At 67.2% G+C, this 26,597-nt stretch overlaps 3 protein-coding genes across 4 annotated transcripts; 2 read left to right on the plus strand and 1 right to left on the minus strand.

Moving 5' to 3' along the window:
• The first annotated feature begins 745 nt into the window (after positions 1 to 745).
• UAP1L1 (UDP-N-acetylglucosamine pyrophosphorylase 1 like 1) lies at positions 746 to 7,371 on the plus strand. The gene is made up of 9 exons (XM_019435981.2): positions 746 to 1,097; positions 1,786 to 1,990; positions 2,192 to 2,367; positions 2,675 to 2,847; positions 2,938 to 3,131; positions 3,602 to 3,742; positions 4,317 to 4,502; positions 5,075 to 5,141; positions 5,595 to 7,371. Exons 1-9 carry the CDS (start codon positions 809 to 811, stop codon positions 5,676 to 5,678), a joined length of 1,515 nt encoding a protein of 504 aa, XP_019291526.1. The 5' UTR covers positions 746 to 808; the 3' UTR covers positions 5,679 to 7,371.
• A 1,093-nt stretch (positions 7,372 to 8,464) lies between these two features.
• On the plus strand, positions 8,465 to 20,913 carry MAN1B1 (mannosidase alpha class 1B member 1). Its single transcript, XM_053908588.1, has 13 exons — positions 8,465 to 8,713; positions 9,216 to 9,324; positions 10,015 to 10,130; positions 11,662 to 11,816; positions 12,107 to 12,219; positions 13,543 to 13,728; positions 14,425 to 14,573; positions 14,912 to 15,100; positions 17,000 to 17,190; positions 18,067 to 18,187; positions 18,842 to 19,039; positions 19,201 to 19,332; positions 19,989 to 20,913. The coding sequence occupies exons 1-13, from the start codon at positions 8,603 to 8,605 to the stop codon at positions 20,199 to 20,201; spliced, it is 1,983 nt and encodes a 660-aa protein (XP_053764563.1). The 5' UTR covers positions 8,465 to 8,602; the 3' UTR covers positions 20,202 to 20,913.
• A 703-nt stretch (positions 20,914 to 21,616) lies between these two features.
• DPP7 (dipeptidyl peptidase 7) lies at positions 21,617 to 25,321 on the minus strand. Of its 2 annotated transcripts, none has more exons than XM_019438402.2 (13): positions 25,004 to 25,305; positions 24,816 to 24,929; positions 24,597 to 24,736; positions 24,352 to 24,515; positions 24,035 to 24,170; positions 23,880 to 23,961; positions 23,604 to 23,770; positions 23,396 to 23,456; positions 22,962 to 23,080; positions 22,727 to 22,883; positions 22,529 to 22,593; positions 22,099 to 22,169; positions 21,617 to 21,974 (listed from the first exon to the last, which is right to left on the minus strand). In XM_019438402.2, exons 1-13 carry the CDS (start codon positions 25,083 to 25,085, stop codon positions 21,836 to 21,838), a joined length of 1,497 nt encoding a protein of 498 aa, XP_019293947.2. In that variant the 5' UTR covers positions 25,086 to 25,305; the 3' UTR covers positions 21,617 to 21,835. The 2 variants fall into 2 exon arrangements, 1 of the variants encoding a protein (XP_019293947.2); XR_002076926.2 differs by having other exon boundaries at positions 21,931 to 21,974; positions 22,727 to 22,851; positions 25,004 to 25,321.
• Positions 25,322 to 26,597: the final 1,276 nt, after the last annotated feature.

Raw genomic sequence — 26,597 nt, forward strand, 5'->3', positions numbered from 1 at the left:
TGTTTTACTTTAAAATTTAATAAAAACTTTTTTTCTGGAAGCTTTGTCCCCAAATGGCCCAAGCTACTCTCATTATTATTTTTCACAAGGGAGTTTATAGACATCAAGATCTCTATTTTAATAATAGGAAAATATTTTATTTTATTTATTTATTTATTTATTTATTTATTTATTTATTTATTTATTTTAATAGGAAAATATTTTAAAGTCATAGTTAAGATAATACGGCAGGGGGAAGGGCGAACCTGAGCGGTTCTGGTTACGTGGCAATGCGAAGGACGAAGGGCGTGAAGGAGGAAGCCCCCCGCGGGTGCTGGGTGGCCCTCTTGGGAGGCCTTGGCGGCATCCGGACAGCCGACCCTACAGACGATCCGACTCTATCCTCCCCAGCCCAGACGCCAGGGGTCTTGGTCAAGGCGAACACAGTCTCCACGTCGGGTGCCCTGACCCTCAGGGCTGTGGGGTCCAGAGGGGGGTACGTTAGAACTGAAGTCCGCCCTCACGCGCCGGGGATCAGGGGTTTCCCGACTCGGGGGCCCCCGGGCCCCCACGCCGCGGGCGTCGCTAGCCCTCTGACTCGGCCCCTCAGCGTCCGGCGCCGAGCGGATAGGGGCGGAGTCAGGCGGGAGAGGGAAGGCGGCCCCTGGAGGAGGGGCGGGGCCGGAGGAGGGAGGGGGCACTCGGAGGCGGGGTCGGGGGCGTGGCGCCCTGGCCCCCGCCCCTCCGGGGGTCGCCACCGCCCGCCGGGTCCCGTGACGCCGGTAGGAGCGCGCGAGTCACGAGTGCCGACGCGGCCGACCGCGGCGACATGGCTTCGGAGCGGGACGTGCGCGCCCGGCTGCAGCGCGCGGGCCAGGAACACCTGCTGCGCTTCTGCGCCGAGCTGGCTCCGGGGCCGCGCGCCGCGCTCCTGGCCGAGCTGGAGGCGCTGGAGCCCGAGGCGCTGCGCGAGCACTGCCGGCGCGCGGCTGCGGCCCGCGCGTGCCCCCCGGGCCCGGAGCCCGGCCTGGCCGCGCGCCTGCGGCCCCTGCCCCCTGAGCGCGTGGGCAGCGCGAGCCGGTGCGACCCTGAGACGCGGCGGCTCTGGGAGGAGGAAGGTAGGCGGGGCGGGGCGGGGCGGGGGTCCCCGGTCGGGGTGGGCCTGGCCGGCGCAGGGGGCCTTGCCCAAAGTGGGGTGACAGGAGAGCTTGTACTTGGAGGAGTTTGGCGCGCCTCGTTCCTTTGTGGGGTCTCCGTTCGCACACCAGCTCGCGACTCAGGTGTAGGGCTCCAAAAGCTGCGAAGGGGGCAGCCGCCCTCAGGCGGCTTCCCCCTCGAGCGAGTGCTTTGTGCAGGCGCACACCTGGATGGTCAGCTGCCCGGGCCACAAGCGTACTGACAGCAGGGAACCCCTTGCACATTTGTACACGCTCCGTTTCACAACCGCGCTGGCCCCGGGTGCACTCTTGGCTTCTTGGCCTTACTGGCGAGGCAGGTGCTCCTGGAGGGAAGCCTGCCCAGGGCCCCCACCAGACTGCTCTGACCAGTCTGACCTGGTGTTCCCTCTGAAGGACCCAGGCTGGGAATAAGCCCTGGAGGACATCATCAGGACCTCTGATGGGTCTGGACAAGGTCAGATTTGGATGGGGCCCTGGCCCACGTGAAGTCGGAACGTTATTTGGAGATCTCTGTTCTGTGGCTCTCAGAAGTTTTAGAGCCCTGGGCACACGTCTGGCTTGCTCTGAAGTGAGGGGGTGGTTATATGGCAGGTCCCAGGAGTCCCCTCACGGCACCCTCTGCCCCCAGGTTTCCACCAGATCGCCCTGAGCAAGGTGGCTGTGCTGCTGCTGGCTGGTGGGCAGGGCACGCGCCTAGGCGTGACCTACCCCAAGGGCATGTATCAGGTGGGGCTGCCCAGCCGGAAGAGCCTGTACCAGCTGCAGGCAGAACGGATTCGGCGGGTGGAGCAGCTGGCCGGCGAGCGCAGCGGGACCCAGTGCGCCATACCCTGGTGTGCCTTTCCCTCCTCGCCTTCTCCCCAGAATGATCCCCCTGCCCACGCAGCATCAGCCCTGCCCCACACCAAGACTCGAGTCCCAACCCCCAACGCCCAGCCCCAGCCGGGACTCCGACGCCAGCCCCTACGGGAGCCCTGGATCCCCGAGCGGCCGGGCCCTTCCAAGGGCCTGCTCAGCCCTGCCTCTCCTCGCAGGTACATCATGACAAGTGAGTTCACGCTGGAGCCCACCGCCAGGTTCTTCAAGGAGCACGACTTCTTCCACCTGGACCCCAACAACGTGATCATGTTTGAGCAGCGCATGCTGCCTGCTGTGACCTTTGATGGCAGGGCCATCCTGGAGAAGAAAGACAAGGTTGCCATGGCCCCAGGTATGCCCCGCCCCTGAGTCAGGGAAGCGCTGCCTGCTCTAGAACAAGGAGCTAATCGGAGGTCAGGAGGTCTGCGGGCGGCCAGGCCAGAACGTTATGCTAGAAGGCTGTGTGGTCCTGGGCGACTGGCCTCCTCTCTCTGGGCCTTGATTCCCATGTGTCGCATGACACAGCCATAGGGCTACTTGGATAGTGACACAGAGCTGCCTCAGGTACAAGGTCCAGCCCCAGGGGCCTCTCCTGCCTCCAGCAGGCTCTGGACTGGATGGCTGAAGCCCCGGGGACTGGTCCCTTTCTCCCTTGGCAGATGGCAACGGAGGGCTGTACCGCGCACTGTCGGACCACCAGATTCTAGAGGACATGGAGCGTCGGGGAGTGGAGTTTGTGCACGTGTACTGTGTGGACAACATTCTCGTGCGGCTGGCTGACCCTGTCTTCATCGGCTTTTGCGTGCTGCGCGGCGCAGACTGTGGGGCCAAGGTGAGCCTCCCCGCCCACTGCCCGGCTGCCTGCCTCGCCCCGCCCCGGCCCCGCCCCCGCCAGCCTTTCCTGTCTCTGCCTCGGCTGCAGGTGGTGGCAAAGGCGTCCCCGGAGGAGCCCGTGGGGGTGGTGTGCCAGGTGGACGGAGTCCCTCAGGTGGTGGAGTACAGCGAGATCAGCCCCGAGACCGCACGGCTTCGCGGGCCCGATGGGAGCCTCCTCTACCACCTGGGCAACATCTGCAACCACTTTTTCACTCGAGGCTTCCTCCGGGCTGTCGTCAGGTGTGCTCAGCAGGTGGCCAAGGGTGCTGGCCAGGGAGGCTGGCCTGAGCCCAGTGGGGCTGCGGTCAGGGGCCAGCCTGGGTTGGGGTGCATTTAAGTCGGCCAATGCCACCAGACCTCTAGCAGCTGGTATGAGGCTCTGGGGCCCGGTTGGCCTGCTCTTCCTCCCCACACGGTGGCTGTGGCCCCAGGCCCCACCTCTGCCCTGCGACTTGCCAGCTGCCATTTCACCTGGGGGGGATGTGGCCAGTGGTGCCAGTCTCTCTCGCGGGCTGGGGAGCGTAAGAGGGTGCCTGTGTCCTTCCAGAGACAGGGCTCACTCCCGGGGCTCCTGTGCCCTGCGGTGTCCGTCTGTCGGCCCATCCTGCCTGGCCAGGTGTGCAGAGAGGTGGGGAGGGGGCTCCCAGGGGTGTCCCGTCTGAACCGTGTCTTTCCTTCTTTTGTTCTCCTGTCTCCCCCCCACCCCCAAGTGAGTTTGAGCCCTTGCTGAAGCCACACGTGGCTGTGAAGAAGGTCCCGTACGTGGATGAGGAGGGAAATCTGGTAAAGCCGCTAAAACCAAATGGGATAAAGATGGAGAAGTTTGTGTTTGATGTGTTCCCGTTCGCTAAGTTAGTGGCAAAAGTCGTTCATTTTTTTCTTTCTCTCCTCTCCTTGTTTTGGTGGTGGGTTCTGAGACCTAGTTGGGCTGGGAAGTGGAGGCTTGTGGGGGACAGTGGGGGTGCACCTTTGCAGTGGGGGGCTAGGGGCTGTAGGCGGGCTCCAGGAGAAGGGGGCAGGAGAAGGGGGCTCACACTGCCCCTGCAGTGTGAGCATGGTGACCTCTGGAGCGGTTGCAGTCTTGGGGCTGTGCTTTGGGGGCCCCCCTGCCACTCCTGAGCCTTCCGTCTGCTCCTGGCCGGGGTTAGGAGGCTGTTCCTGGGCCGGTGGCTGGGGGACTCCCAGGGGACTTGGCCCTCAATCTGGGGTCTCAGGGTCTGTGGGTTTGGCCGGTGGGAATGGGGTGGGGGGGGGGGGATCAGGCAGCTCCAGGGATCTCAGAAACAAAGACACACGCAGTGACTGTGGGGCCTCCTGCGTGGAACAGACCACCATTCAGTCATTGTGAGCCCGGTGCAGGCTTTGCCTGCCCAGGACCAGGGCCTCTGGGTCAGGACATCTGGTCACCAGCTGTCGTCCGCACAGGAACTTCGTGGCCTTCGAAGTGTCTCGGGAGGAGGAGTTTTCTCCTCTGAAGAACGCTGCCTCGGCTGCTAGCGACAACCCCACCACGACTCGGTGCGCCCTGCTCCTGCAGCATTACCGCTGGGCCCTGCAGGCAGGGGCCCACTTTCTGGACGCGTGTGGGGCGCGGCTCCCTGAGCTGCCCAGGTGAGTGTGCCCGTCAGCATGCTCCTCAAAGGACAAGGGTGTCAGGGTCCAGCTCCCCACCCCAGGCCCTTGCCGGCTCCGCTGCTGTCTGAGCTGCGCTGGGAGCTTGGGCTCCAGCACCACGCGGAGTATGGGTGGCCACGCACCCGGCCCAGCCATACAGTGACTGCCTGCAGCTTTGAGCCCAACTCCTCAAGGTCTGCTCAGGGCCTCGGGGAAGGTGAGTGGCTGCCAGCCTTCCTGACTCATCTGTAAGCTCTGAATCCAAGAGCTAGGCATGATGTGTAGAAAACAGCAATGCAGGTCACGTTCCGGGACTGGAAAAGGAAACGACAGAGCCACCACCTAAATCGCGCTGCCCAGGGGGACCTGTGCGGGGTACCTGCAGGGCTGAGGGGTGTCTTCCAGCCCAGATCAGAGCTGATCACTCAAGTCGGGGGCAGTTTGCCGAGGGCTCTGGGGGTGCCGTGGAAGGGAGTGGTGCTGAGAAAAGATCTATGGGAGCTGGGCCAGGCAAGGCCAGCCCCAGGGCACACACCCTGGAGCAGGTGCTGACACATGGGCTCCCACAGCTTGCCCAGCAGCGGAGAGCCTCCTGCCATCTGTGAGATCTCGCCTTTGGTATCCTACTCTGGAGAGGTGAGAGTTGACTGGCTCGTTCAGGTCTTTTCTGGGGTAGGGATGCATGATCGGGAGGAGGGCTGGGGAGTGGTGGATGCTGGGGCGGAAAGTCACAGCTCTGCCTGACGTTACCGATGAGACAAACAGTTCTTCAGATACAGAGGACCTTCTAGGACGAAGGGTGGGTGAGGCATCAGGAGGCCTCCAAGGACCAGGAGAGGCCAGGAGGATATCAGGTGAGGCCAGAGGCTAGGGTTCCAGCCAGGCTTTGTGGGAGCCTTGCAAGGAAGGAATGCTGGCGTGGACCCTTTGAGACGATCTGGGCTCAAGAGGGCCTGGGTCTGCAAGTGGCATCCGACCCTTAGTGCCGGGAGCGAGTCTGGCCCTACCCCACACGGGCTCAAGGCAGAATATGGACCCCACCTGGGGACAGAGGTGAACGTGTGGACATAATGACGTCCTTGTTTCCAGGCTCTGGAGGTGTATCTGCAAGGCCGGGAGTTCCCATCCCCGCTGATCCTGGATGAGAACCGGGCCAGGGCTCTGCAGCCCTGACTTGCTCTCTGGCCTGCCAACCCCGGGGTCCTGAGGGGTGGCACTGGTCCCGTCATCATTCCCGGGGATACAAGTGACCAAACAGGGCTCTTTGGCCGTGCTCCTGGCTGTGAGGTCTGGGCGAGAGGCAGAGGTGCGGCGTCCTCGGGGAGGGCAGCAGGCCTGCCTCTGTCGCAATGGAGACGTACGTGAGGACGGCGGCACCTCAAGCCCTACGCGCAGATCCGCCCGGCGGGGAGCGCCGGCCACCCCGGCTTTTCTGCAGACCCACGGACGGACGAGGCGAGAGGAGGGGACGGTGTCCGTCCCCCGCAGGGTGACCTACCAAAGGTGCTGCTCCCTCCCTCTCTTGCAGCTGACCAAGTACCTGGCATGGGGGGGGGAGGGGGTGTCGCGGCCTAGCCCTCCAGCCCCCCAGTGCCCACCACCTACCCTCACCCACCCCCACCCCGCACAGCCTGCACACCTAAAACTGAATTCTCTCAATCTCCCTTGGAGGCCTTGGCTCCTCGGCCAGGGCTGCGGTTGGTTCAGGCTGCTGAATTTTAGGTCTTTTCCCCAACAACCAGTGGGACCAATTCCGGTGGCCGCACGTGGTGGCTAATTAGTCTGAAATATAAGCAGGCGGGGAGCACCGTCCCCCAACCAGCTTGCCAGTAGCTTCCGACAGATCGTGGTGCTCACGGACCTCCCGCGCTCTCTGGAGGGAGACACAGACTCCACGTACGGGGCCACGGTCCCCACGCTGCACCCCTGCGGCCCCACCGAGGCTGGGGAAGACCCGCTGGCCCTGGCCCCTAGCCCTGCTGCTCTCCCCTCCGGAAAGCAGCACGGGGGCACCTCCCCGCCCGCTGACGCGAAGGGCGGCGTGGAATGCAGCCTGCCGTCCCGCCAGGCCGCCTGCTCCCACGCCCTCACACTGCGGCGACACCGCCACGGAAGCCGGTTTCCCCAGGGCAAGGATGTCACCTGGGCGGTGGGTTCAGAGGCTGCTGACTCCTCCAGTGGCTTGTAGTGGACCAGCGGAGGGTGGACGTGTGTCCCCGCACCCGGACCTGGGCGTGGCGGCGGGGTCGGGGCCAGGCCCAAAGCCCGGAGGAGGACTCTGCTCCCACCCGCGCTGTGCCAGTCCTTCGCAGACCTCAGAGCTGAACCGCGTGCCTTACGACGCTTCTCCCAGCTGCTCCGCTGGCAAGCAAAGGGCCTGGGAAGAGGAGGGCCAGCCAAGGCGGGGGCCCAGGTCCGGGGTCCTGCCCACAGCTGCTGCTCCTCACTGCCACAGCCCAACGACCGTGCAGCCTCTTTCCTACACCAGCTGGGGAAGCTACTGAAATGGCCTGTTTTTAAAGACCCCGTTTATTGTACAAGAATTACAGCTGCGCGTAAAGTTTCAAACACGGCCCAGAGAGCCGGGGGCACAAGAGCCTTCAGAAAGGCTTTTCCACAGGGTTTGCAGCTTACAGGATTGAAGCACGTCCCCAAACCAGGAACACGGGTGGAGCCCTAGGTCACCGCTCACAGGTGCGCGCTGCTGTGCACACTGCACTCAAGAGGCAGGACGGGCCCCTCAGCACAAAACTGTCCCTCCCCAGACAACCGATAAGGAAGCCACGGACTTCTGAGAGGCTGCCAAACTCTTTGATTTCCCACAGAACGTGGCGGATTCCCAATAAACGCAAGATGCCGTGATTGATCCCTGGCCTGGCGAGCGCAGTTTCTGACCGGCACGGGTGCTGGGAACGGCAACCAGGGGTTCCCAGCTCCGTGCATCCAAGAGAGCAAGAGTCCACACGCTGAGCCCGCACCTGCTCTGGGCGGCCCAGGAGGCCCCTCGAGCTCCCACCCAGCTCTTCGCCAGGATCTCAGGGAGGCCAGGGACCACCTAGTGAGTCTGACACGCTGGGCGGGGGGGGGGGGGGGGGGGCAGAACCACCCCACCCCACCCCGGCTAGGTCTCCAGGGGTGGGCTCCCGCGCCCTCAGCTGGAGAGCCCTGTGATCCACCCTCCAGATACCACCTTCTCCCTGCTGTCGGCATGTGCAGGGACGGACGCACGAGGGCACCGCTGGCACTACCGGCAGAGCCCTGTGTGGGGGAAAGACCCGCAGGGGCCTCGGGGATGACCCCCGCTAGGGAAGGGGGGGGGGACGGAGAGCAGGAGGCGCTTTCTAGGGCAGCTTCAGACAAGCCAGGGAGGCGCACACGCCGGGGAGCCCGCCACACACCCCTAAGTGCGGCGGCCAGGACTGCGGGAGGCGGCGGGCTCACCCGAGGGGGCCGGCAAGGAGCGGGGACGGCCCTCGGCGCTGCGGGGCTCGCTGCGCCCTGCTGCGTGTCTACTGAGGGGAAACGCGCGCACACGTCGCCGCGGCGGTCGTCCGCGCGCCCCCAAGCCCATCGGCTCCAAAGAGCGGACACCGACAGCCGCCCCGCCTCGACTCGGGCTCGCACCGGACCCGCTGTCCTCTCGCTGAGCTGCGGCCCCCACTAGCTCTGGGCCGGGAAGTCCGCCCGGGGCCGGGAGTCGAGCCCCGGAGCGGGGGCGCGGGGCGCCGGACGTCCTGCCAACGCCACGGAGCCGGCCGGTCCCGGGGACGCGGCGCCCGGCCGAGTCCCAGGCTCTGCGCCGGCGGGCTGCGCGCAGGCGCGGGCGGGCAAGCGCGTCGCGGCGCAGGTGCGGCCGTGCGCCGACGCGGCGGGACGTAAACACGCACGCTGGGGGCCACGAGGGCGGGCGCAGGCGCGGTGGGGAATAGGAGGGCGCGGCGCAGGCGCATTGGCCGCGCGCGCGATGGGCGGGGTGTGGACGGCGCTGCGATGGCTGCCCGCGGGTGTCGGACCAGCGAAGCCCCCGGCGCCTCTCAGAGCCCGGCCTCCTGACGCCGCCAGTGGGCGGGGTCGCCCGGGCCGCCGCCACCGCTGTCATGTATCCGCCGCCGCCGCCGGCGCCACATCGGGACTTCATCTCGGTGACGCTGAGCCTTGGCCAGAGCTACGACGGCAGCAAAAGCTGGCGGCGGCGCTCGTGCTGGAGGGTGAGGGTCGGCGCCGGGCCGGGGTCCCGCGGCCCGCCCGCCGCCCCCTGCCTGGAGCTCAGGCGCTCGTCCGGGCCCGGGGAGCGGTGGTCGCCGGCCGCAGGCCGTCTTTACAGCCCGCGCTCGGCGGGGCGGGGTCGGGGAGGAGGAAAGCTGTAGGCTGCCCCTCGGTGCGGTGGGTCAGGAGCCCCGCGGTCTCGGGCTGCAGGGCATCGACACTCCCACATCTGGGCAGATGCGGGGTCCCGCCGGCTGCCTGAGACGGAGCACGCGCGTGGCGCGAGCCTTTCCTCACTGCCCCTGCGATAGGACACGTATGGTTTCTGCGTCTGTTGTTTATTTCCGTTCCCCTATACCGTCTGGAACATCCCCGCGGCTCGTCAGTCTCTGCCGCCGGGGCGCTTCCCCCGGTTCAGAAACCGGACCTTGGGAGTTACCCACTGTGCTCCCTGAATTTGCAACGGTTGCACGGGTCCCAGCTGTGTTGTTTTCCGTCCCGTAGAAATGGAAGCAGCTGTCGAGATTACAGCGCAACGTGATCCTTTTCTTCCTCACGTTTCTCGTGCTCTGCGGGCTCCTGTCCTACATCAGCGTGGCTGACCAGTGGAGAGGTACCGGCTGCGCGTGTGCCTCAACCCCGTGCGTGTGCGTCACTGACTGCGGGTGGCTGGGCAGAAGCGGTCTGGCCGCGCGCCTTAAGCGCCTGGAGCGTGTGCGAGTTGGCGAGAAGCGCAGATGAAAAGGAGCGGAGAGTGTCTTTAGCCACCCTGCTAGAACGTGGCTCGAGTTCGTGTGATGTTGCCCGACTGCTTCCTGGGTGTCCGGTGTGAGGGCCGGCCTCTCCGTTCTCTGTGCCTCACGGGGGAGACGTCGGGTCCTGAGGTCGCGTGCCCCGTCCAGACACGCTCCCTGAACTCCCTCACACGTGTTACCCTGTGTTCCGAGCGGCCCGGGCAGTCTGGGTGAGGGCGTAGGGAACCCCTGTGGGGGAGGAAAGCTCAGGAGCTGCTGCAGGTGGCTGGAGACAGCTGCACCTAGGCCGGCTTCCGCGCTTCCTGGAAGGGAAGCCGCTGAGGGGAGGTCCGTGTGGGCTGGGCTGCAGGACGGAAGCTGCCAAGTGCTGTGAGGAAGGGTTGGTTACCCTTGGCCGTTCTTGAGTTGGTTTAAAGGACCTTCCCCAGGTCTCACGGTGTCCTCTCGTGGTGAGGAGTGCCCGCCTAGACGTGCTCCTCCACGCGCTCGCTCGGGCTCTCCTTGGGGCTGTGCGGCACGTTTGGGATAAAATCTGTTCTCTCGTTTAGCCGTGGATGGCAGGTCAGCGGAAGAGCGGAAGGTGAGACCGGCAGATCCGCCCGTCTTGCCGGCTCCTCGGAAGGCAGATGCTAATCCAGAAAACTCGCCGGGGCTTTTACCCCAGGTACGTTCAGTGAACTACACGTGGGGTTGCGACCGGGATCGGTCCCACGGGCGTTTCAGAACCGCGCGTGATGTTCCACACGGACGGGGGAGCAGTTCTTTCCCTTGTTGTTTGTCTGATGTGCGCGCCCTGCGCCCCTTATCCTGAGCCAGTAGGATGACGCCTGGGGCAAGGAGGAGGAATATTCTCTCCTTCCTTCCTTCCCCTTGGACACCTGCTGGTGAGCGAAACAGACCCGCCCCTTGTCTGGAGGAGCTGCAGGCCGGCGGGAGCAGGCCGGTGGCCCGTGGTGTCCATCCCGGGAGGAAAATAGCAGTCGCCTCCAGGGATGAGGCTGGGGACGGGACGCTGAACTGCGGTGTGAGACTGGGGAGCCGCCGGTCCTGGGTAGAGTCGGGAGAGCAGGGCTTGAGTCCAGTGACGTTGCCCGAGGCAGGGGGAGCTGGGCTTGTTCGGGGAGCTGCAGTTTCAGAGGGCGTGGGCGGGGAAGGGGGCCGGGGTCGGGCCCCACGGGGAGCGGCCAGGAGGCCTCTCTGCAACCCGTCTTACTCGGAGGCTGTGCGTCAAACAGCTCACGTCCTCCCTCGTGGAGCCGACACGCACGTCTCTCGCTCCTCTTGGCCGCTCTCGTGCACCTGGGCTCTCGTGACGGCGATGGGAGCAGAGCCCGCCTGCACGGCTGCCCGCCGAAAGACACGTTTCCGTTGCTCGGGAGGCCCGCGCTCCCGTCTGTGGTGGCGGCCGGGGTCGGTGTGCACGGCTCCCCGGGTCCGGGCCTTGGGGCGCGGGGCGGGGCCCCTTGTGGCGGGGCCGCTGGGACCTTTTCTGCTGCTCAGACTCCGGCACTTGTGCCCCAGGCCTGGGTCAGCCCCGGTGCTTTGTGTGCGGCCAGATCCCGTTCTCTTGGCCACGGGCGTCCCGGCTCCGTGGCACTTGTGTCTTTACGACGAGGACCTCTTCACGGGTCCTGTGGGTACCGAGCGGCAGAGATGTTTTCGATCCCTGAGTCGGCCTCCTTGCTGTGTCCTGCGGAGGAGGGGCCTCCTCCTGCCCTCTGCTGACGACGGGCTACGCCTGGGCCCCTGCGCTCCGTCCCTGGACCCGGTGCCCCGGCCACCCGGTTCTGAGGACAAAGGGTGGGAGTCCTGGGGCACAGGCCCGGGACAGCGTTCTTTGCGCCTCCGTCCACGGGGACGTGGCTCTGACCCTTTATTGCTATCTTTAGGGTCTGTGACGGCCTGGAACCCTTCCGGGCCAGGATTCTAACCCACTGTCCGGGGCTGCGCCAGCCCGCTGGCACAGTCTCCGTCCCGGTTGGTCAGGGCCCGGAGATCGTGAGAAAGGATCTTCTGGCCAAATCTGCACGTTGCCGTGGGAGCGGGAAGGCATCTGCTCCGGGGGCCGTGCGCCACCAGCCATTCCACGCGGTCCGTGGGGTTGGGTCTGATAGGGAGAGCATCCCAGGTGGAAACAGAGTGGCAGCTCCTGGGCCGTTGAACTGTTTTCACGAGTGGCTCTTGTTTTGATCTAGAAGCCTCAGAGGCATTTCCGACGGGGACCGCCCAACCTGCAGATTAGAGCCCCCGACAAAGACTCCAAGGACCGGAGGCAGGATGACACGAGGCGGAGGGACGAGGTGGTGGGCGACGCTCGTCAGGAAGAGAGCACCCAGAGAACGGTGGTCAGGTACAGGGAGCGTCAGAGACGAGGCAGCACGGGTCGCTAGATACGCAGAGGCCGGTCCGTTTGACGTTTCCTGAAAAACAAAGGGATAGGATGGGCGCGCTGTCTGAAGCGGCTTCTCCTCTCAGAGCAGACAGTGGAGAGAGCGGGACCCCGGTGGGGGCGGGGCCCTGCCTTCTCCGCGTCGTGCCGCATGGAGCGGAGGGCCGCCACGAGCCCAGCCAGGCTGTGACCGCGGGCGTTTGCATCTCTGCCCTCAAGCCGGCTGACTCCTCTTCCTCCTCTCCCTGAAGCTGGAGGGGTGCAGTGATCGAGCCGGAGCAGGGCACCGAACCCCCTTCGAGAAAGGCAGAGGGCCCCCCCACCAAGCCTTCCTCACAGGCCCCCGGGATTCAGAACCAACCAGGTAAGGCCCCGCCTGCGCCCCGTCGGGCCTCACCCGGACATGGTGACGGAGAAGGCGCGTGGACACCCAGCTGGGCACCCGGGCGGGCCCCAGCTCTCTGTAGAGCCTTGGAGAGGACACGGGGCTCCACGGCGGCCCGCGGTCCCAGGCCCATCGCGGCAGCCACAGGCCGCCTGTGCGGGAACTGCCCGCGTCCGTGCCAGCGCGGGGCCTGGGGAGAGTGGAGACACGGCCCCGGCTCGGTGGGGTCCTGGGGTCCTGCGTTCTGGCACCTGTAGTTGAGGGCCCTCGGGGCACTGGCGCTTTGTACACTCCGTGCGGCCTGTCTGCTTCGGTTCTCGTGGCGGCCTTTGAGGTCATCGGTCTGTCGTAGGCCCGTTCCACGGACGGGAGACCTGAGGTTAGGCCGGCAGCGGCCACGGCCACTTGCCTCCCGGAGCGGGGGCTCGCGCCAGGTCAGCTGAGCCTGGGGCCCAGGCTGTGACCCTCCAGTCCTGTCGCTGTTGCCACTGAGGGGAGGAGGAAGAAGGAGCCCAGAGCCGGGACGGGCGGCCCGGGCGTGTGGGGGGAGGCAGAGCGGTCGCGGGGCTCTGAGGACCGATGTCAAAGCCGCAGATACCAACACGACTGGGCCTCGGGCCACACCGAGAGGACACGTGTCGCGAAGCCGTCGACGCTCACGTTTCTGTCCGCCTGGTGGCCCTGTAACTTGTGCCTGGTCCTCCGACGTGTGGAGGGGAGAAACCTTCTCGGTCGGTGTCGAGGCCACCCTGGAAGGGCCCCAGGGCGGCCTTGGGTGTGTCCGCCACACGCTGTTCCCTCCCCGAAAACACCCGGAGCTGCTGAGGCACGACGTGGGCACCTGTGAGATGAGGCGCTCTCGTGGAGGTCACCGGGGCCCGCCCGCCACGTCTGACGCTCCCCCGGCCTGATTGCACAGCGCGGCTGCCGTGGCGGAGCGGCAGGCACCGGTCTGCTGCCTCAAACACCTCCGCCCACCGCGTGTTCCCCGCAGCTCCAGAGGGTCGTGCCCGCCGGGCGTCTGGTGGAGGCGGACGGGCGCAGGCCAGGCGGATGAGAGGCCGAGCCGTCGCGTGTGGGCCCTGGAGGCCTCGCCACCTTGGCAGCCGCGTCCAGCCGTGCGGCTCCAAGCCCAGCGGCGCCGCGCCCCGACCTTCGGGGTCGTCCGCTGCTGACCTGCGGCCCCGGACGGTGTCCCCCCCCCCACCCCCCCACCGAGCGCCCCGCAGCTTGGGGCTGCAGAGGGGCGGTGTCTGAACCCTGGGCGGTTCCGGTCCCCACGACCCGCCGTCTTCCTCCCAGCCTCCCCGAACGAGCGTCAGAGGGCCGTGATAGACGCCTTCCGCCACGCGTGGACCGGCTACCGCAAGTTCGCCTGGGGCCACGACGAGCTGAAACCCGTGTCCAGGTCCTTCAGCGAGTGGTTTGGCCTGGGACTTACGCTGATTGACGCCCTGGACACCATGTGGATTTTGGGTCTGAAAAAAGGTACCTGCTCGTCCCCGAGCACGCGGCCAGGTTCCCCTGGTAGAACGCTTGGGCGCGCGAGTGAGCGAGCCGTGCCCTGGAGGGTGTAGACGCCACTGTTTCCGTCTGAGGAGCTCTCCCTTCCCCTGGGTGGCAGGCAGTCGCTTTGTCCCTTGATGTCAGGCGTCCCGGGGACGCTCAGGGCAGTCGCCCCCTCGGCTCCCGGCCGAAGGCCTGGGCTGGCGCCCAGGGGCAGTTCCAGCCCGTGCTCCTGTGCTAGCCGGAAAGGGGCTCCCTGGTGGGAGGCGGCACGTGATCCGATAAGGCCATCGGCGTCCCGGGTCTCTCCGTCACACCCTTCTCAGGCCACGTGGACGGGGTGTGGTTGAGGCTACGGGTCTTTGGGTACTTCCGAATCGGTCTCTCGGAGTCCGTTTCCGGTGTTCCGTAGAGGCCAGAGGCTCCCCCCGAGTTACTCACGTGGCCCTTTGGGCCGTGGCCTTTACCCGTCAGCGTTGGTGCTCACGACGGCACGCTGGCTCCCCGTCCTCCGGGTGCAGGGGGCTCCGCGGTGTGTCCCCTTGCCGTGGGAAGGGAGAGAGAGAGAGCTCGGGAGAGAGAGACACGAGGACGCACGTGGCCCCAGAGCCGGCGAGCGGTCACGGGGGCGCCGGGACCTGTAACCTATTCCTGCTCCCACCCCGTCTCCTGTCGCAGAGTTTGAGGAAGCCCGCAAGTGGGTGTCTAAGAAGCTCCGGTTTCAGAAAGACGTGGACGTCAACCTGTTCGAGAGCACGATCCGGATCCTGGGCGGCCTTCTGAGCGCCTACCACCTGTCCGGGGACGACCTCTTCCTGAGGAAGGCCGTGAGTGTCCGGGCGCCGGCGGAGGTTCCGCGGCTCGAGGGGCCCCCGGGGGTGGGGGCGGGGGTCTGTTCCGGGTCTCGCTCCCGCGCACGTGCGTGGGAAGGTCCCTGTCACCGTCGCGACCCGTGGGGAAGTGCTCTCGGGGCTCCTCGGTCTCGCCGCAGTTGAGCGCCGAGGCCACGTGAAGCCAGTGAGGTCCCGTGTCCACTCACGGGGGTGAGCACGGGTGGCGGGGTGGCGGGGGTGGCGGAGGTGGGGCGGGAGGGTGGGCGTCGTGGAACGGAGCCGAGGCTGCCGTGTGACGGGACACCTCGGTCCTCGTCGTGTCGCGTCATCAGGAAGACTTTGGGAATCGGCTGCTGCCTGCGTTCCAGACGCCCTCCAGGATCCCATACTCGGACGTGAACATCGGCACCGGAGCCGCCCACCCGCCCCGCTGGACCTCGGACAGCACGGTGGCCGAGGTCACGAGCATTCAGCTGGAGTTCCGAGAGCTCTCCCGCCTCACGGGGAGTAAGAAGTTTCAGGTACGGGGGGGCCGGCCTGCCGGCCGGGGGCGTCTCGCCAAGCGGAGGCGTGCGTGGACTTGACCCCGGGCCGCAGGACCACCGTCCTTTGTGCTTTCCGGTCCCTCGTCCCTCGCCTTTCCTCAGCTGCGCGGGCGGGAAGCGCGTCGACTGGGGGCTGAGTCCGAGCGCGGGCCCGTGTCCGTGGGGTCCCAACTGCCCCCTGCCTCGTGCTGTGGTGGCCCCCGGGGGTGGTCCGTGCCGGGAGCGAGGCAGGGGCCCACAGTCGTGGGTCTCGGCCTTGCTAGCCCGTCGCTGACGGTCCTTATGGACCTCGCTCCTGGCCCTCGCCCCGACCCCTTTGGCCGTGGTCCCTCTCCTCGTGGGTGAGTCTCCAGCACGCGGCGGACCCTCTGGACTTGGCGCTCTGCCTTGTCACCCTTCCTCTGCCTTAAAAACCTGAGCTGCGATTTGAACGTCAGGAAGTTTTGCCTCTTGGCTTGAACGTCGCGCCGCAGTCCCACGTGGGCAGCGGCTGCCACCGTCTGATTCCAGAACCAGGTCCTCACCCCAGGAAGTAGGCCAGCGCACCCTAGCGCTCCCACCCGGGGCCCCCTGCCTCGGTGGCCGCAAATCCACTCGTCGTGCGTGGCTTTCTCTGTGTGGAACGCTCGGCGTGAGCGAGGTCCTACGTACGGCGTGGGCCGTCCGTGGCCGGTTCTGTCGCCACGCGTGACGTCTTCGTCCGCGCTGGAAGCGTCCGGGAGAGGCGCACCCGTGTCGTAGCACGTGTCCAAAGCATCGCTTTTCGTGGCCCGGTGGTCTGCCATCGTGCGGTCGGACCACGTGCTGTCCGGGCTCTGGTGCGTTGAGGAGCAGCTGGGTTGTTTCCCACGCGGGGGTGGTAAGAGCGGCGCTCCCGGGAGAAGGTTCCAGGCGCACACAGGGCTCTGGCTTTTCCGCGGCAGCCCGCGCTTGTCCTCCGGTCTTTCTCGGTAGCCTTCGCGGTGGGCACGCGAGGGTGCCTCCTCTGGGCTGTGGATTTTGTCCTGATGACGTGTGGCGTTTTCCAAACGCCCACGGGCCCCGTGTTCATCTCCCGGGTGGAGGCGGGCGTCCGGGTGCCTGTCTGCTTGTCGGCGGATTAGCGGCTTTCCTGTCGTTGGCTCGTACTCCGGAAGCTCAGCGTCTCTCTGTCTGCTCTGAGACGTCGGCCGGGCGCCGTCGCGATGCCGGATCTCTGTAGCTGCTGGAGACCCAAGGGAAACCGAAGCCGCCCCTGCCTCAGAGCACTTTGTAAAAGGGGGCGGGCGTACGTGGCGGGTGGAGGCCAGGAAGTCACTCCCCAGGCGGGGTCCCGAGCACCGTGAGCAAACGCGCACAGGGCCATGGAGCACAGATGCGTGGCGCTGCCTGGGAGGAGCTGAGGTTGGTTGGGTCTCGAAGGATGAGCAGGATCAGCGGGCGGGTGTGCCGCGACCGCGGGCTCGGAAGCAGACGCGCCTGCCTTCCCTCCAGCGAGCGGGAGCAGCCGGCCACGCCTGGGCAGGAGGTCCCGGGGACCGCGGCTGTGGCCTTCAGACACGGTCCCCTGCCAGGAGGAGGAGCTCAGCCCCGTGTTCGGGGCCCTCGGCATCCGCCCGCTCATCGAGGCAGCCGCGTGTGAGGGTGGGGACCTGGTTGCCGTGTGGCTGGGGCCACCCTCAGAAGCCCTTGCCCGGTGCAGCCGGGCAGGGGAGCGCCGTGGGCCGGGACGCCGGCCTCTTCCGTCCTCTTCCGTCCTCCGCTGGGAACGGGCCCGCCTGTCACGGAGGAGGGGTGAGCCGACGAGGCCCGCCTTCCTCGGCTGGCCCGAGGTCCAGCAGCCCCGTCCCCCTGGCTCACCCGCGCTCTCCCCTTGTGTGTGTGTGTGTGTCCCAGGAGGCCGCGGAGGAGGTGACGAGGCGTGTGCACTCCCTGTCGGGGAAGAAGGACGGGCTGGTGCCCATGTTCATCAACACGCACAGCGGCCTCTTCACTCACATGGGAGTGTTCACTCTGGGCGCCAGGGCCGACAGCTACTACGAGTACCTGTTGAAGCAGTGGATCCAGGGCGGAAAGAAGGAGACGCAGTGAGGCCTGTTCCTGCTGCCTCGGGGACGGGGTCCCCGAGGCTCCCCTTGTCCCGAGTTCTCGGTCAGGAGGCAGCGGCCGTGCCGGACCCGGACTCGGCCCCTCCGCGGGGGACGTGTCTCTTCCCGGCACGGCCTTCGTGCCAGAGAGGACGCCTGGCTGGTCACGGAGGTCCCCGGCCCCTCTGCGCCAGGCGGGGCCTGGGGTCTGGGCCCGGCCGAGGGGCCCCCGGCTCACCGGCCGAGCTGTCGTCCTCGGGGTTGTGGAGGCGGCTCTGCTTGTCCGCTCCCCAGCAGAAGGTGGCCAGGGGCCCCTGGGCCTCCCCACGCTGCCTGCTTGACGCTTCAGACGTGCGCTTTCCCAGACAGCAGTGCCTCGGGGAGCCTCGTCGTGCGGTCGGGAAAACACAGGTCACTCTAGTGAAGGAACTGGAAATCCTTGAAGTCTCACGCCAGAGGGTGACCACGACCTAGGACCGCTGGGGGGGTGGGGGGGGGGGCAGCTCCGGGCCGACCCCTACGGGCAGAGATCAGGGCATCCCGCCTGGGGAGCCGGAGTTCCCCACGCCTGAACGTGGGGACGTTGAGAGAACCCTGGTGGGCACGTGGGGTCCCGGGTGGTCCACGGGGGCCGGCTGAGAGGAACGACCCTGTTCGGGGGAGCGGCGGGCACAGCCCCGTGTGTGCCCCAGGCCGCTGACTGCCACGAGCCTGCATCTCCGGGCTGGCGTGGTGCCACCCCAGACAGGGCCAGGCCTCTTGGCCACTAGCGTGGGGATGGCAGCTCGTGGCCACGTGCCCGTTCCTGGGTAACCGGGCGGGGGGTCGGGCCGCGCACCCACCTGGCCTGAGCCCACGGGGCCTGCCGGTTCACAGGTTACTGGAAGACTACCTCGAAGCCGTCGAGGGAATCAAAAGGCACCTGCTGCGCAGGTCTGAGCCCAGGAAGCTCACCTTTGTGGGGGAGCTGGCCCACGGCCGCTTCAGCGCCAAGATGGTGAGCACGGTCGTGATGCAGGTGGGGCGTAGGGGGGCGTAGGGGGCCGCACCCACCCACCGGGGCCCCCGGTGGCTCCGCGAGTCTGGACGTTGGAGAGATGGCTCAGATTCTGGTCGTGGGGCGTGAGCCCTCACAGGTCGATGATGGACTGCGCGGCGGTGTGCGGCAAGGGGAGGCTGGGGTCTGTGATGGGTCCCCGGCCCCTCCCCCGGGGTGCCACTCCCGTCCCCCAAGACCCCTCCCCCCATGCCCAAGACCCCACTCCCTCCTCCCTCCCCTCCCCTCTCTCCTCCCTGCCCCCTGCCCCCTGCCCCCTGCCCTGGGTCTAGTTACTTGTCCCCTGCCCCTGGTACTCCATCAGTGTTTGTGGGGTCAGGGCCAGACCCGGGTCAGCATCCGCTCCCCTGGCAGGCGGGTGTCCGTCCGCCACCCTCCCCCCTGCCCATGTGGAGCTCCAGGGGCCGCGCCCGTAGTGGCGTCGCTTTCCACGTTCCTGCCCTTGTGGGCCCTGAGGAGTCCCCGCTCAGGCCCGTCGACCCCTGGGGATGCGGGGGGCCTGAGGTAGCGCTGGACCCTGCACCCGGTGTGGCCCCCGCCCCTGCCCCACGTGGCCACCGACTCACAGTGGTGAGGAAACCGCTCTGGTTTCAGGACCACCTGGTGTGCTTCCTGCCAGGGACGCTGGCTCTGGGCGCCCACCACGGCCTGCCCGCCGACCACATGGAGCTGGCCCGGGCGCTCATGGACACCTGCTACCAGATGAACCGCCAGATGGAGACGGGGCTGAGCCCCGAAATCGTGCACTTCAACCTGTACCCCCAGAGCGACCGCAAGGACGTGCAGGTCAAGGTGAGCCGGGCCGGGGTCTGGGCGTGGGGGCGCCCTGCGGGCTCGGCCTAGCTCCGGCCTAGCTGCTCCCGGGTCCCCCCACCCCCCACCCCCCACCCCAGCCGGCCGAGCTCAGCCCGTGTTGTGTCCCCCATCCCTCCCTGCCCCCCTCCCCCGCCCAGCCGGCCGACAGGCACAACTTGCTGCGGCCCGAGACGGTGGAGAGTCTGTTCTACCTGCACCGCCTCACGGGAGAGCGCAAGTACCAGGACTGGGGCTGGGAGATCCTGCAGAGCTTCAACAAGTACACGCGGGTGAGCGCCCGCCCCGCCCCGCCCCGCCCCGCCCCGCCCCTAGTCCCTGCTCCCCTAGGGCAGGGCTCCCCTGGGCAGCCAGAGGGGGGCGGGGGCGGTGCAGGCTCGCCGCCGTGGCCTCGGGAGTTCGGCGCCATGTGCCCCAGGGTCTCGGGGACCAGGCTCTGTGGCCCGGTGTGCACAGGGCGACTCTCCTCCTGGATCCTCCGTGTGGCCCCGGGCGGCCCTTTCCCACCCCAGACGGCACCGTGACCGTGGCCCCGACACCCGTCTCGCGGTCTGGGCCGTGGCTCGGAGGTCACGCCGTGTCCGGGGCCTGCCACCCACCCCGGCAGAGAGAGAGCGCCAAAACCCGACCCGCGTAGGCCCCCTCCGGGTTCCGGAGCGCGGGCTGCACGTCGGGTCACGTGAGGGCGGCTGGCGTCTCTGAGGGGCCGTCTGGAGGAGCTGCGGCTGAGCTCCGGGGGGCCGGTCCCCCCGGTGGACCTTGGGGTCGTCTGCCTCAGACCCTGCCCTCGGCCACGGGTGCCGCGGTGAGGCGCAGAGGCCCCGGCCGGGGGCCTTGCGGCCGCCGGCGCCCCCGAGGGCTGAGGCCGGCGTGGGGAGCTGGCTGGGCCTGCGGCCGTGGTGACGCCGCGGTCTCCGCTCTCGGGCAGGTCCCCTCGGGTGGCTATTCTTCCATCAGCAACGTCCAGGATCCCCTCAATCCCCAGCCCCGGGACAAGATGGAGAGCTTCTTTCTGGGGGAGACGCTCAAGTACCTGTACCTGCTCTTCTCCGACGACCCGGCCCTGCTCAGCCTGGACGCCTACGTGTTCAACACTGAGGCTCACCCCTTGCCCATCTGGGCCCCGCCTAGGGTGGGGTGACCCCCCTGTGGGCACTGCCCGGGGGCCTCACACGTCTTGCGTTTGTGGGTACCTGTCCTCGGAACCCTGGCCTTGGGTAGGTTCGCTCTCCTGACCTTGGCCGCGGCGTGTCCCCTCGGCCGACTGTCCGTGCTCCAGGGTCAGGCTGATGACATTCCCCGGGGGGTTACCGAGCCTGACCTCTCAGGGCCTCAGAGGTGGTCAGGGCAGCTGGGCGCCCGGTGCTTTGCCGCTGGCTTTGCACTTCTGGCTTGTGGTTCTCATGACGTCGGATGGTGTCGTGAGGTCAGCGCTGTGAATCCCCGAGGCCCCACCTGCTGGGGACCTTCCTGCTTGAATCATGACTTACATTCCTGATCCCCAAACGTCTTCTGTGTGGCCCCAGTGTCTCTGCTTGTCCCCTGGGGCCGCTCTGGGTCTCCTGGACCCACACATGTTCTGAGATGAGCTGAAGGGACAGCCCGACATGCGGTTCAGCCCGGGCTCTCCGAGTCTGTGAATGTGCCCTGACCCGGGAGTCCTGGGGGGGGGGGGCACTTGTGACCTCCTGCGAATCCGGGCACCTGGCCGGCTGTGGTGTTTACATGTTGGACTCAGGGATCCTCCCCCGGCCCTGCAGGGGCGGGGAGGGGCGGGTGGACGAGTTCATCCTGCTCCTGGACCACCCGACAGAACGGACTTTCCAGGCAGCATAAACGTGGATTTGCCCCGACTGGTGTCTCCCGTGTCTGTGATGGAACCTGTGTTCCTTGAGCCATGGGCGGGGCATGCGTCACACTCCCACCGTCACCATCAGGCTGGAGAGCTGGTAGGAGGCGGTGTGGACACGGAGTCCAGGTTCCCGTGGGAGCTGATGCCCTGCACCTGCTCCTCCTCCAGCAGCTGCTGTTTCCCTCCTTGAGCACGGACTCAGGGCGCTTTTCCAGAAACAAACCTCAGCTTCTGCTTGGGATCCTGCCTCCTGGAACCAGGTGGCCCCGTGGGACAGGCCCAGCTCCTCTCTATGTGATACTCTTTCCGGAAGGTCCTCTTTGCCTGAAAAGCTTGAGTCTCTCTGCGTTTGCAGAGACCAAGGCTCCCAGTGCTGGGCAGGACCTCAGTTCTCAGACACTCTATACTCCTGTCGCTCCAGCAGCCCTGGGGGCCGGTGGCCGCTCTTGGGGCTGCCTTCTGCTCTTGGCCCCTAGTCCCGTGTGTTTTGTGCCTGGAACAGGGCTCTGTACCCCCTCATGGCTGTTGGCTGCTCCTCTGCACCCAGGGGCCTGGTTGGCAGCTGCCCACCCAGGGGTGCAGCCGCGGTGGCAGTCGTGGGCAGAGCTTTGCGGCCCCCCTCTCCAGTGGGCCACCCGGAAGGACGCCTGGGCCGGCCACAGGGGGCCCCAGCGCCCACCCCTTGCCCTGAGACCACACACAGGTTGAGGGCTTTGTTTTATTAAACATGAGGCTGGTTTGAGAGGTGTGGCAGTGTGCCCGGTCACCCCATGAGGACCACAGACACCATGCTTTGCGCTGTGCTGTGCACAGCCAGGCCACCAGATGCTTCTTTGGCCCCTCCCTTGGCCTTAGCCCCTCACCCCCAGCGCCCTGAGCTGCTCCCCAGCGGGCCTGTCCGGTCCCGAGTCGGGGAGCGCTCCTCAGCCCCCCCCGAGTCCCCCACGCTGGGCCAGCTGCAGCCGCTGTTCTTTTCTGGCTGCGGCCACCCACTCGCCGATGAGCCTGGCCTCGAGCCTGCGAGCCTCCCGGACAGACGTGGGGTCTTGTGGGTGAGACGCTCTAAGGAGAAGGCGCGGGGGCCTCAGCCGGGCAGCAGGCCCGAGCCTCGCCTCACCCCACCTCGGCCCACACCCGGCCACGGCCTGGGGCCCCACGTCGCTCCCCTGCCGGGGCGGGACTGCACCTGAGGTCTAGGTGGTGGGCTCCCCCCCGGATGGTGACAGCGAGGACGGAGGTGCTGAGGTTTCTCTGTATCTGTGTCGGTCGAAGGACATTCCGTCGGCTACTCGCCGTGCTCTGGGCCACGGCCGACCCCACCTTCGCCCGCCCGGTGCCACCTGCTCCAGGGCCTCGTGTCCCAGCCCGTGGGGCACAGCCGAGGCCATGACTTAAAGACACTACGTGGCCGTGACGGCCTCATTGAAAGGGGGAGACGGAGATGAACGAGCCAGATGTCAGTTCACGTAAAGAAGTCAGGGAAAAAAGCAAAGGAGAGGAGGGGATAAAGCGGGAACAAGAGCAAAGGCGGCACCGAACCCACAGAACCACGTGTGCAGCCTGGCGAGGGCAGAGCCGGTTCTTGAGCGGAGTCTGGCGAACCCAGGGAGACTCACCCCGCCCCCTGCCCAGGGGTCCAGGTCACCGTTGGAGAAGATGATGTTGCTGGCAGCTTTGAGGTCTGAAAGCACAGATGTGGGGGGTGGAGAGCGGGCCCAGCCCCCCAGCTCTGAGCCACGGAGATCGGGGGAGTGGGGGGAGGGGGGGGAGTCAGCTCAGCACAGAGGGAAGGAGGCCACCATCTCGAGCCTCACCTCCCGCCCCGAAGCTGATCCGCAGCCAGTCCCTCCGGGGCCACACGCCCCACGTGTCCAGGCAGTACTGCTGGCGGAGGCCCTCCGTGAACGGCAGGTCGGGGAAGAGGTCGGTCACGTTGTTGCTGGAAAAGGTCAGGTTGATCTCGGTGCAGGCCTGTGGGACGCCACACACCGAGGTCAGCCCGGCGGGGCGGGCGACCTCACCCCGCACCCCCGCGCGGCACCCCCGGACCTGGTAATCCCAGGCCTTGGCGTCAGGGCCCGAGCCGCAGCCTGTGGGGTCCGCGCAGGCCTGGTACTGTCGGTAGATGTCATAGCAGGGCTCCGTGCCCGAGGAGTTGTACACCAGCCCTGGTGAGAGGGGCGCTGGGGCCGGGGGCCTGCACGGCCACCCCGCCCCCTCGGTGGGGGACACGTGCCCGTGAGGCGTGGGGCTCCTGGGGGCGGGGCTCTCAGCTGCCGCTCCGGCTGCTGAGGGTGGCCAGGCGGTGGCCGGGCCGGAACTCGTCGGAGACCCCGTGGAGCAGAGCCTCCCCCACCGACCCCCGCCGGGCTAGGGACTGCACGGGGGCAGCTGTGCTCCTGGCCTCCACGTGACCCTTGCCCCCAAGCCACACCCACCCCCCCACGCTCAGCACCAGGCCCAGGGCCGAGGGGCAGACGCACCAGCCAGCGCTCGGAGCCCCTTGATCCTCCGGGTCTCGCTCAGGAGCCGGTCGCAGCCAACCTAGGGGTGCCAACCAAAGACCCACGCTCGGCCTTCGCTGGTCCCAGGCCCCAGAGTGGCTTCAGGGCGCTCGGGCTGGCCACCGCTGGCCACCCCGGGGCGGCCGGGCCCCTCTCCGTCCACAGATCCCAGCCGGAGTCCCCTTGCCTTGACCGGGTTGGCAGGAAGGTGCCCTATGAAGTCAGTGGGATACGGGTAGTCCATCATGGCCAGCACCGTGAAGGCGTTGCGGGCAAACCCGAAGAGCTGGGTCAGGTCCTTCTGGCCGGAGAGGGGCTGGCAGGTGCCGAACTCCTGGCTGACCGTGTCATAAGCTGCCAGAAGAAGGCGGGACGGTGGCCTTCGGAGGCTGCTGTTGGGCGAGGATTGGGGGGAAGGAAGGAGGCGAGGGGCGGTCAGTGGGTTGTGGGGGGGACTGCTCACCTCCCCGTATGAACAAGTCCTTGATCTGCCGGAATGCGTCCCGCACGCCCTGGGCACACTTGGGACTCTGGCCTTCAAAGTCCTGGAGAAAGGAGGATCGTGGCAGCTGCCACCATAGCCTGGTCCGGCCCGTGGGCCCCAGAACCTTCACTCACCGCCGAGACATCCCGGAAGAACTGGTAGGAGTCACCGAGGCCGGCCACAGCCACAACGGGCGCACTGGCTGCCAGCGCCCCAGCCACGAGGTGCGGGTACTTGATCCTCATGTAGGCGCTGAGCATCCCCCCGTAGCTGCGCGGGGACACAGAGCGCCTGGGGCCACAGCCTCCCCAACGCCCCTCTCCGCTCTCCCTTGTTGGAGCCCACGGTGCCCCCAGGAGGACCCGAGACTTCCGCGTCTCCCAGAAATTCTGGCCCTGGGGCCGCCCACGTGTTTGTGCCTCAGGGAGAAATGAGACGGGCGAGAACCCACCTGCCACCGAACACGATGGCGGGGGTGTCCTGGGCCCCAAGGTCCCGCCGCAGCGCGCTGAGCAGCCTCGCGAAGTCGGCCAGGGCCTGTTCCACGGTCAGCAACTCCGTGTGCCCGCGCTGTGTGGACCGCTCTCCGAAAGGGAGCGACTTCCCGTAGTACCGCTGCAGGTGGCCGACGAGACGCTGAGCCCGGGCCCCGCCCGCCCTCGCCCGCCCTCCCCTGCCACGAGTGCGTGTACCCACGTGCTCCGCGAAGACGACCAGGGCCCCCTGCTGTGCCGCCAGCTCCAGGATGAACCCCGAGTTGTTGGCGAAGGACCACACGTTGCCCTCATTGCCCGTGTAGAAGAATATGGGCCCCTCGCCCTTTTTCCAGAACTTCTCTGTCGGGCGGAGGCGGGAGGGGGCGGGTGAGGCACAGGGCGGGACCTCAGGGCCCCGGGACCCCCAGGGCCACCTCACCTGACACCAGGAACCGCTGGAGGAAGGTCTTGTTGCCGAACCTCTCGAAGTTGAAGTGGTCCAGAAGCTGCTCAAAGTAGCCCTCCTGGAAGTCACACTGGGGGACTCTGTGGGCTGGAGGGGCGTGGTGCTCAGCGCATGGGGACACTGGGCACGGCGGCGGGGGGCGCCCACGGGCCCGCACTCACCCCCAGCCTCCGGGCTGCACAGCCCCAGCGTCAGCAGCAGGGTCAGGGCCCGGGGGAGGGCCGGCTGGAGCTGGGTCCCCATCTCCGCTCTGCCGCGGGCTGCGGTCACATGACCGGCGTGCCACCCTCACGTGACAGCCCGGGCGGGGCTGGACTCTGGGCTCGACCTCCCCCGCCCCGCCGGGCTCCTGATGCCTTTTCTCCGGGTCCTCCAGGTTCCTGCCACCCACCGTGTCGCTACGGAGACGGTCACCTTGGAGACACAGGAAGCGGGAGAGGGCTCCAGGGCGTGGTGTCGGGGCAGGGGACGTGCACCCAGCCACCTGTCCTCTAGGGGCCACTGCTGAGTCATGGGGAGGTGGGAGAGACCTGCCAGTGTCCCAGCTGCCCCCCCCGCCCCCCCCCCCCGCCCAGCCGGGACACACCCAGGCCTCTCCCAGCCTCTGGGCCGCTGGGTGATGCCCTGGGCCGCGTTGCGCCCCTAGTGACGGCCCACAACGGAGGGCGGGCTCTTGAGGGCAGGGCTGCGAAGGCCACGTGGGCTGACCCCCGAGGAGAAGTGGGGGAGCCTCGGCAAGATGGGGTGGCGGCAGCAAGGAGGGGGCTCACGCAGAAGGCCAGCGGCTCTGAGGAAGGGGCTTGTCCAAGCGAGAGTGTGAGGCCTTGTGGCAGCAGCAGGGGCCTCGGAGCCCAGGCGGGGGCTCGGACGGTGCAGACACGCAGCTGCCGAGAGCCCAGGTCGGGAGGCGGCGGCCCCAGGCCCCTGCTGGGAGTTGGGACCCTGACCCCAGCCCCTCAGGCTATTCCCTCCACTGGCCCCTCAGGGCCAGGGGCTGCGGCAGGTACCCAGTGCCCAGACACCAGGGGGGCCACCTCTCCCTTGGCATCCGGTCCTGGGCACGCGTGAGGGTCCAGATCAGCAGAGCCACCCCCTGCCCAAGGCCACAAAGGGAAGGTGAGTCACCTGTCCCCGTGCCAAGACTGTCCCTGGCCAGCACGACCCCAGTCTCTGCCCAGGTCCGGCCTGTCTAGTGCTGGGACAGGCCAAGGCTGGGGTCCTGCGCTCTGGCTGCAGCCTGAGAACCCGGGGCCCCAAGCCAGGCTGATTGGGGAGCAGCCAGTTAGCTGCCCCACACACTGTCCCAGGACTGTCACTGTGGCAACCAGCATGGTGACAATGACAGTTGATCATGTCATACCACCCCAGGGGTGTGGTCACCCCATGGTCACCGAATGCCACACCACAATCATTGCACAGTCCCTGTCCCCATCCCCACATCCCTGTGTCCCTGTCCCCGTGCCCCCATCCCCATGTCCTGTCCTTGTCCCGTGCCCCGCTCCTTGTGGTCCTGCGTTCCCACATCCCCGTGTCCCTCTGTCCCTATACCCCTGTGTCCCCATCCCTGTGTCTCTGTCCCTCTTTCCCTGTGTCCCTCATGTCCCCGTGTCCCTAGCCCTATTTGCCCACCATTGTTTCCCTGTCCCCATCCCTGTGGCCCCATCCCCTGTCCCCGCCCCTGGGTCCCTGGGACCCCATGTCCCCGTCCCTGTGTCCCCACGTCCCCGTGTCGTGTCCCTACTTGCCCATCATTGT

The sequence above is a fragment of the Panthera pardus genome, unplaced genomic scaffold (genome assembly GCF_024362965.1).
Source record: "Panthera pardus isolate Hobbes unplaced genomic scaffold, ASM2436296v1 HiC_scaffold_20, whole genome shotgun sequence".
Lineage (NCBI taxonomy): Eukaryota > Metazoa > Chordata > Mammalia > Carnivora > Felidae > Panthera > Panthera pardus.